At 31.5% G+C, this 10744-nt stretch overlaps 1 protein-coding gene across 1 annotated transcript; it reads left to right on the forward strand.

Moving 5' to 3' along the window:
* The first annotated feature begins 7047 nt into the window (after nucleotides 1-7047).
* LOC131595535 (cytochrome P450 710A11-like) lies at nucleotides 7048-9443 on the forward strand. Its single transcript, XM_058867900.1, has one exon. It carries the CDS (start codon nucleotides 7614-7616, stop codon nucleotides 9174-9176), a length of 1563 nt encoding a protein of 520 aa, XP_058723883.1. The 5' UTR covers nucleotides 7048-7613; the 3' UTR covers nucleotides 9177-9443.
* Nucleotides 9444-10744: the final 1301 nt, after the last annotated feature.

The following is a 10744-nucleotide window of genomic DNA, read 5'->3' on the forward strand; positions in this document are numbered from 1 at the left end:
GTGAAAAAATAATTTTATAAGGACTAAAAGTCAATATTTCTTTTATAGTGACTAAAATTAAAAATTGAGATATTTATAGAGACCAACAACATATTTAACCCATAAATTAACTAATGAAAGTATGATTCATTTTGGAACATGAATTATGTACTTGCTAAAAAAGTACAATGAGGTAACCCTGTGTTTGGAAGTTGTTTTTGTTATTTAGGATACTTTGGTTGTATTCAGGGTTAGCTCACGCAGAGTGGTAAGAAGCTATGTATGTGTATTTGTATAGGAAATTGGATGTTCTGCCTCAGTCTTAGGGTTGAGGTATTTATATAGAGGCTCATTAGAACTGGGCTACAGAGCAATTATGTCAGCTCTTTTCTCTAGAGATGTGGAGAGGAAGAGACTAGTTCTTCCTTGAATCATAGAGGAAGCAATTATTCTACTTGAGTTTGTTGTAGTGGGACAGGTCATCTCTCACGTCTTTTGGATAATTGATCAGTGGGAATTAGTCCAAACGAATATGGCCCTAATTGGGCAGCCTATTATGGATATTCATGCGGCCTCACAGCCTATTTCGAGCGGCATATAACTTCGTGAGACAACTCACCCCCTGCCTGTGTGTTTGGAGTTTCCATATTCTTTCATGGAATATCCCCTCTTAGGATCCAATAAAATCATATTAGTACACAGTCCTTCAGTGAAGGTCCAACAATGTACTTCCTGATAAGGCGACAAGGATCCTTCGGTGAATGTCGATCGATGTATTACTTGATAAGTCGATAAATATTCTTCAATGACTTGTGCTTTTATTTATTGTGCTTTAAAATGATTTCATTTAATCTTGATACTCATGAGATAATTGTCATGTTTAGATCTTTTGTGGGCAACTTATTAGCCTTTTGTGTGGCAACTCGATTACTTTTAGCTGTTTTGATTCGTCAAATATCTTTATAACCGAAAAGAAGTACATTCTTAATAACTCATTCCCAAATTCACATATGTCCCTCTGGTCATAGTTATCGTAGACGCCACCAGAAGCGACATCACTTAAATTGAACTTGAAGCCCATGTCAGTTTTATCGAACCACGCGGTGAGCGTCAATTGTACTTTCTAGAAAAGTACAATTAGGCATCCCTATGTTTGTAAGGCTAATTTTGGTGTTTATGCGGTTTTGCCGTATTTAGGACTAGCTTGCGTAGAGTGGTGAGAAGCTTTATATAGTTGTTTGTGTGAGAAATTGGATTTTGTGTCCTCAACCATAAGGTTGTGGTATTTATAGAGGCCCCTTGGGTCTAGGCTAGAGAGAAATTATCTCAACTCTCTTCTTTAGAGACGCGGAGAGAAGAGAATCGTTCTTCCTTGAATCATGGAGGAAATGGATATTATCTTAGATTCCCTCTTTAAGTTCACTGTAGTGGGATACGTCATCTCTCACGTCTATTGGATAAGTGGGTAGCAGGAATTAGCCCAAAGAAATGAATCCCAATTAGGTGACCTGTTGTGGACATTCTGGTGGCCTCATGGCCTATTTTATTTGATATATTGCTTCGCATGACAACTCGTCTCTTGCTAGAATGTTAGGCCTTTCATATTATTTTCATGGACTATCCCTTCTTAGGACCCAATACAATTATTACAGTATAAATTATAAGCATACTTACAAGAAATCCTATGGAAATTAAGGACACTATGGTTAGGAGAAAAGAAAAGGTGAAATAATCAAATAGCTCGGGATTAAGGTTTGGTACACCATCAAAGTTATATTTAGAAATAGAGTGGAAATTATTGTAGGAAATGAGTAAATGAATAGTATTAAGTAAGTGAAATGAATAGGAGATCAGGAAACAACTCTGAAATTTGTAGTACAACAAAACACTTTTAAAGGTATTAGTGCTTACGCGCCTTAGGTTGGATTAGCATAACACCTTAAGATAAATTTTAGAGAGAATTTATAAGACTTATTTTAGGATATACCTCGAGGAGAAAAGATTTTTCTAGAATGGGGTCTAAATGGGAATGTAATGTGTGTACTAAGAGGTTTTAAGGGCGTGAACGGGAGTATGGTCTTAGGGACGTAATTGTAGAGAGTAAATCAACTTTGAAGTTTTTGTCGACTTTTGATCTTACTATATATAATACATGCCTTATAAAAAAAGAGGAGCATCTTATCAAATATAAGGGTTGGGTGAATGTTCTCAGGTAATTTTTTTTCTTATTAGGAAATCATATATGAATATTTGCCTGGACGGTAAAGTTATACCATGAGAGAGCTTGACTATCCAACGTAGAGTATTCATTTCATATGTAAGAGTCTCTAGGAAAATGAATTAAAGAAGTCACATGGGAGCTCCATAGATTAAGTGTTGGCATTTAAAGAGTGAAAAACAAGAAAGTTTCTAACACAAAATCTTGGAGGGAGGGTTCTAAAACCACAAGAAATTGTAAATGATATGTGGAACAAGATGACCCAAGAGATTGCAAAATTAGATAAAGATACGTTGGAAGAATCAAGACTTTTTGGACTTAGGGGTAAAGAATATAGGCGGTGGAATAGAAGTGTTAATAGTAAAGTTAGGGTAAAAAAAGGAATGTTTTAAAGAATAGTATATGCGTAAAAATACTAAAACTTGGGAAAAGTATAAGAAAGTTAAGAAAGAGACTAAAAAGGCACTGAGCGAAGCAAGAATCCAAGTTTTTGATGAGTTATACCAATCTTTAGGAAGCAAGGAGTGAGAAAAAACTATATATAAGCTTGCTAAAGGAAGAAAAAGAAATACAAATGATTTGCATTACTTGAAGTGTGTTAAAGATGAAGAAGGAAAAGTCTTGGTTCAAGGAAAGGATATAAACGATAAACAGAAGACATATTTCTACAATTTATTGAATGAGGGATATGATAAGTCACCAGACTCTAACATGCTTGAAATTAGAGAAGAAGATTGGAACTACAATTACTACAGTCAAATTAAAAAACAAGAAGTAGAAAAAGCATTAAAAAGGATGAGTAACAATAAGGTGGTTGGGCCAGAAAATATACCTATTGAAGGTGGAAAAGTTCTTGGAGATAGTGGCATTGATTGACTCTTCAAACTCTTTAACAAAATTATGAGGTCAAAGCAAATATCATATGAATGGATAAGAAACACTTTAGTTATGATTTATAAGAACAAGGGAATATACAAAATTATGCAAATTATAGAAATAATAAACTTATGAGTCATACCATAAAATTATAAGAAATCATGATTGAACAGAGACTAAGAAAAAGGACTCGGGTTATTGAGAATCATTTTGGATTTATGTTTGGGAGATCTACCATGGAAGTGATTTATCTACTACAACAAGTAATGCATCAGTATTAGATAGACCAATAAAACTTACACTTAATTTTCATTGATTTGGAGAAGGCGCGTGATAGAGTGCCTATAGAGATTTTTTGGAAAGTCTTAGGAGAAAATGGGTTAGGATTACCTATATTCAAGTTATCCAAGATATGTATGAATGAGTATCGACTTGTGTGTGGAGACATGATGGAAAGACAGAGGATTTCCCTATTACAATAGGATTGCACCAAGGTTCAACTCTAAGTCCCTATCTTTTTACTTTAATTTTGAATGTACTCATAGAACACATTCAAGAGCTAGCACCGATATGTATGCTTTTTAAAGAAGACATAGTCCTACTTTGAAAATCGAGTGAGGATTTTAAATGAGAGATTTGAGATTTGGAGACGAGTCATAGATGCATTTGACATTCACTTAAGCAGAAGTAAGACAGAGTACATGCAATGTAAGTTCAACAAAAGGATAAATGTTTCTAATCTAGAGGTGAAAGTTGGAGACCATATCATTACACAAGTCACACGATTTAAATATCCTAGGTCTGTATTACAAAATGATGAATAAATATAAGGGGATATAAACCATCAAATTCAACTTGGATTGCTGAAATGAAGGAGGGCCTTAGAAATGTTATGTAACACAAAAGTACCTCTCAAGTTAAAGAAATTTTTTAATCGGACAACAATAAGACATGTGATGCTATACGAGACAACATGTAAAGCAGTTAAGAATCACCACGAGAGTAAAGTAAGTGTAACAGAGATGAATATGTTGTGTTGGATATATGGTAAGACTAGACGTGATAAGATTATTAATGACAATATTTGATAGAATGTTGGGGTAACACATAGAAAAATCGTGGAAAATATGCTTAGGTGGTTTGAGTATAAACCCGAAAATTCTGTTGTAAAGAGAGTACATCAGATGACGATGAGTCAAATAGTTAGAGGTAAAGAAAGATATTGAAATAAACAAATTGGAAAGAAATATGATCTTATATAGAATTAGGAAAATATATGTGCGCCCGCACAAATAAATTTATTTAATATTATATAAAATATATTTAAATAAATATGAAAATTTAAAATGAATTCTTTAATTGTAAAATAAATAATGATAATATATATTAAATTATATTAAATAAACATAAAAAAGGGCCCGTGAGATGAAGAAAGAAAAAAAAAGAAAATTTTGATATTTGAAAATAAAATTTTTGTCCCTTAAATAAAGAGAAATTTTAATTAAAATATGTATTTTACTGATAATTACCTGTGAGATGAAAAGTTAGTTGCGTGCATGACTATTGAGAGTTATCCAATTTAGTAAAATAAATTATTATTCTTATAAAATTTAAAAATAAATTAATTATTATTTTTTAAAATAATAAATAAATAAAATTATTTAAATATGTCGTAAAAAATTAAATGCTAACATTATATAATTTTTTACACCAATAAAAAATTAATATAATAATTATATATTTACTTATATATTAATATATTATAAATAATTTTTAATATGCGTAAAAAGCATAAAAGAACTCTATTTTGTTGGTAATTTTAAAAAATATCTTTATTTCATAATGTATAAAATATATTTAAATATACATGTAAATTTGAAATGAGTTTTTAAATTATAAAATAACAATAATAATATAAACTCAATTGTATTAAACAATCATACATAAAGAAAAAAAACTTGTAAATTGAAGAAAAAAAAGTAGAAATTTTGATATTTAAAAATAAGATTTTTATCTCTCAATTAAAAGTAATTTTTAATTAAAATAAAATATGTATTTTCTGATAGTGATACGTAAAACAAAAAATTAGTTATATGCACGTTTATAGAGAATTATCCAATCTAATAAATAAATTATTAATTTTATTAAATTTTAAGAAAATTAATTAATATTTTTAGTAATAAAAAATAAATATAATTAATTAAATATTCATAAAAACAAAATTAAATGCTAACATTGTAGACATTTATACACGAATAAAAATTTAATATATTAATCATGTACTATAATTATACTTATTAATATATTACAAATAAGTTTTAATAGGCATAAATGTGTAAAAAAGAAAGAAAAATCTATTTTGTTGGTAATTTTAAAAAAAATCATATATATTTACTTGTATATTATAATAATTTTGAAAAATAAATATGTTTTTAGTTTACAAATGTGAAAACAATAAAATATTTTAAAAAATAAAATGAGCTAAACTCATCTATATCTAATTTTTTTTTAACTTGTTCTTTTGTTGTTTATAAATAAAAATGAAATAAACTATAATATAAAAAAATATATTTGTCTGTTCTCACCTGTTATCTTTTGTTCTATTTTTTCCTTTATTCATTCATGTGTTTTTTCTTCTTTATTTTACATTATTGATAGATTTGAAAAACAAAAATATATTATTAACTATGAAAAGTATAAAATATTTGTTTGTACTCACTCACTTTTTTTTTTGTTTTATTTTTTATTTTTTAAAATATAGTTTTATGCTTCTTCATTTGCATTGTTGATAAATTTTTTTACAAAATTATTAACTATGAAAAGGATAAAGAAGATATAATCATAAATATATATATATATATATATATATATATATATATATATATATATATATATATATATATATATATATATATATATATATATATATATATATATATATATATATATATATATAATATAATTTGAGAAGAATGAAATGATGAGTCAAAGAGTTGAAAAAGAAATTGTAAAATAAGTAAAAACTTGACACTTAAGATCATTTGTTTGAAGTGGAGTTTTGTTTTGAAGTGGAAGTGAACTAGTTAGATTATTAACTTTTACTTTTTTTAACCTTTTGCACTTATAAATAATTTAGAAGTGAAAGACAATACATAATTTGCATGTATATTTTATTAATAGATTTATAATTAATATTATGCAAAATTTGATCAATTTAACTGAATGTTTTTTTTAATAACAAATTTAAAAAAAAATACAAAATAAACTAAAATTTCAAATAAATTACCATATTAACCATGTCTAAGTTTTTTGTCCGCGTAGGCACTTTCTATTTTTTTTTTTTCGATTACCTGCAGATTTGGTGTTACATGTGGATTTACCTGCAGAAATATTTAATATTTAGTCTGCAGGAAAATCCGCAGGTAAATTCGCAGATAAATCTACAATAACACCAAATCCACAACTAACACGAAAATATTTAAAAAAAAATAGGAGGCGCACCAAATCCACAACTAACACGAAAATATTTAAAAAAAAATAGGAGGCGCCGTGTAGGATGGTGCCTAGATGGACAAAAAAACCCAAACATGATTAGTTAACTAATATTTTTGAAATGTTAGTTTGTTTGGTATTTTTTTTTTTTTTAAAAGTTGGTTATTATAAAAAAATCATCAATTTAACTTACTCAAAATTCAAAATTCTCTCCATTTTTTTTACACCAATACATATTTAAGGTTGGATTTGAATTCAAGGCTTCTTCCCTATACTTTATTTAATTGGCAATCAAATTTCTTTTAACATGAAATCTTTTCTACTATAATCATAAGATTAACACCGATCAAATTACTACAACCCTCGCAAAACCGAACAAAGCCATGAACTTCTCCTCAAAACAAAAGACAGCTCCCCCCATCAATCAAATCTTAAATAATTTTCAAATATCTATCCATTATAAACTATCTACGTGGTCCATTCTTGCCTAAAAAAAGTGTGGTCCATTCTAAAATTTGAAATTCTACTACCAAGTGCTACAAGTTAAATCGAACAAGAAGCAAAAGTGAGAAATAACATTGAAACGGAAAAAGGAAAATGTCTTATGTTGTTGTCATAAACGATGTCTGCCATGTCAAGGCCTGCCTTTACCTAGCTGGAATTCCACCCCCACCATATTCTTTAGACCCACCCATGATCCTTCCACCACCTCCTCTACACCCCAATCCTCGCCGCCCTCTCTTCCTTTCTCGATTCCCATATCTTTTTCTCAGTTCTTTCTGACTCTATACCTACATACTCTATCACCTGAAAAAAAAAAAAACTCATATTTGACCTGTCAATAATCAACTTCAACAATTTTGACCTTGCTCTTATTTTTCCTATTTCAAGTTTTCCCACCTATTTTATATTCCTTCCTCACATTACATCACATAATCACAACACAAACAACATTTCCCTTCCTTTGGTTTTAAATTCAACCTCAACCTCTTCTTGCATTGCAAACCATAACCCTTCTTTCTCCTCAACAAAAAACTAAAACCATATAATGAGTAATACTCTCATCAACTCCATATTATCAATACCAACATCTTTGTCTCTAACCCAACTAATCCCATACCTAATATGCTTCATCCTTTTCCTTCTCCTCCTTGAACAAATCTCATACCTCAACAAAAAACGTTTCATCCCAGGCCCATCTTTGGTGCTTCCCTTCATAGGCAACGCCATCCCATTGGTACGTGACCCAACTAAATTTTGGGACCTTCAATCCACCCTAGCAAAATCAACCCCTTTGGGCTTTTCAGCAAACTACCTTATTGGTAACTTCATAGTCTTCATTAGAGACACAGAACTCTCTCATAAGGTTTTCTCCAATGTTAAGCCCAACGCTTTCCATCTCGTGGGCCATCCATTTGGGAAGAAGCTCTTTGGTGAGCATAATCTTATTTACATGATGGGCCAAGAACACAAGAATCTCCGCCGTCGGATTGTTCCTAATTTCACTCCTAAGGCGCTTTCCACCTACACCTCGCTGCAGCAGATTATTATCCTCAAACATCTAAAGTCATGGGTTGAGAAAGCCCGAGGAAACTCTATTCCCATCCGTGTTCTGGCCCGTGATATGAATTTAGAAACCTCTCAGACGGTTTTCGTGGGCCCGTACTTGGGCCTGAAAGCCCGCGAGAGATTTGAAAGAGATTACTTTCTGTTCAACGTTGGGCTCATGAAGCTTCCCTTTGACTTTCCTGGGACGTCGTTTCGTAACGCGAGGCTCGCTGTTGACCGGCTCGCCGGAACCCTAGCTACTTGCACTGCGATGAGCAAGGCCAAGATGGAGAAACATGAAGAGCCGTCGTGCCTCATCGATTTCTGGATGCAGGATACAATACGAGAGATCGAAGAGTCGAAGGTGAATGGAGTGACAACGCCGCCGTTCTCCACCAACGCTGAGATCGGCGGTTATCTCTTTGACTTCCTTTTCGCGGCACAGGACGCCTCCACCTCGTCGTTACTATGGGCGGTGACGCTACTGGATTCGCATCCGGAGGTTCTTGATAAAGTCAGGGAGGAAGTAGCCAGAATCTGGTCACCGGAGTCGGATACGCTAATAACCGCGGAGCAGTTGAGGGAGATGAAGTATACACAAGCGGTGGCGCGTGAGGTTATTAGATACCGACCTCCGGCGACACTTGTACCACATATAGCGGCGGAGGATTTCCCGTTAACGGAATCATACTCGATTCCGAAAGGAGCGATCGTTTTTCCGTCGGCGTTGGAGTCATCGTTTCAGGGTTTTACTGAACCGGACCGGTTCGACCCAGACCGGTTTTCGGATGAGAGACAAGAAGATCAAATATTTAAAAGAAACTTTCTAGCGTTTGGAGCTGGGCCCCACCAATGTGTGGGCCAGAGATACGCTTTGAATCACCTTGTTCTGTTCATTGCTATGTTCACTTCATTGATTGATTTCAAGAGAGATAGAACGGACGGCTGTGATGAGATCGTGTATGTTCCAACTATTTGTCCCAAAGACGATTGCAGGGTGTTTCTGTCTAAGCGGTGCACAGAGTATCCTTCCTTCCATGGGGTTCAGGAGCATGGGAATTGACTATAATGCTCCTGTTGTTTATTTAAGGTTTTTTTTTTTTTTTTTTATATTTTTAAATATTTAGCCGTCGCAAATGATGTGTTGACTTTGAATTTATTTTTTATTTGATGAGTTTGATTTTCTTTTTTTTGATAAAATGGTGGGTTTGAATTTGAAATGTTACTAGAATTCTTGTAAAAGTCTGTGTTTGAATGTGATAGGTTATATTGATGATTGGATGTTTATTGAAATTCAAATAAAATGAAAAAGACTCCAAATTCATTGAGATGTGGCTCTTTTTCAACTTTAGGGATGATGATGTATTTTTCTAAAATGTGTTTCTTTTTTCTATACGAGAAAGACAATTTAACTAGGTGGTGATTGGCATGGATTAATACTTAATTCATGAGTTGGTAAACTAAATAGATTAGTATATGTAAGGAAAAAGATGTTTGAATAAGACATCAAATACTGTCCCTTTACCTAGATAGATATGATGTTGATTAACACAATGGTATTATAATATTATTAAAGCAGTCCACGTGTCGAATGCTGAAACCACAGATATATTGGATAATAGATTCTCTCAATGACCGAAAGAGAGTGGAATCTAACTCTAATATGTAGATTTGACTACTTTATGGTTGGGAATAAATACAAAGTAACTTCAATGCAATATACGAGTATGAGTAACGCTATTATTAGACCATCTTTATATACCAATACTTACAACAAATACTGTTCACCGTATTTATACGGTGAACAATATTTTTTAAAATAAAATAATAATATTTATAAAAAATATTTTTTATTTTTAAAATTACGGACAACACTGTTCATGTAGGGACGTGCATTAACCAACTTCATTACTGTATTAACTAAATTTTTATACTGCATTAACCAAGTTTGATGATTGCTAAAAAATACTTTTAGTACCTGAATGTTGCATTAGTCAACTTCATTATTGCATTACCCAAATTTTTACACTATATTAACCAAGTTTGGCGACTGCTAAAAATTATTTTTAATACCTGAATATTGTATTAACCAACTTTATTAACCATGTTTTTACACTGCATTAACCAAATTTGAGCAATGCTATTCTTACACGCATGAACAATACTTTACAGTAGTCATCAAATTTGGTTAATGCAGTGTCAAAACCTGGTCAATACAGTAATGAAGTTGGTTAATGCAACATTCAGGTATTAAAAATAATTTTTAGCAGTCATCAAACTTGGTTAATGCAGTATAAAAATTTGGTTAATGCAGTAATGAAATTGGTTAATGCACGTCCGTACATGAACAGTGTTGTACATAATTTTAAAAATATTTTTTTTTTATAAATATTCTTACTTTATTTTAAAAAATACTGTTCACAGTATAAATACGGTAAACAGTGTTCAGTGTAACTATTGGTGTATAAATATGGTATAAGAATAGCATTACTCATTCGAGTATACTATTTAAGAATTTATGAAATAGTGAAAAAAACAAAACAAGTTTTTATAGCTAAATTCTTAGGTGTTCATGATAAATAAATGGCAGCGCCGGACCAATAGATATTGAGGCATAAGGCGGATTTTATA

Source organism: Vicia villosa, linkage group LG4, assembly GCF_029867415.1.
Source record: "Vicia villosa cultivar HV-30 ecotype Madison, WI linkage group LG4, Vvil1.0, whole genome shotgun sequence".
Lineage (NCBI taxonomy): Eukaryota > Viridiplantae > Streptophyta > Magnoliopsida > Fabales > Fabaceae > Vicia > Vicia villosa.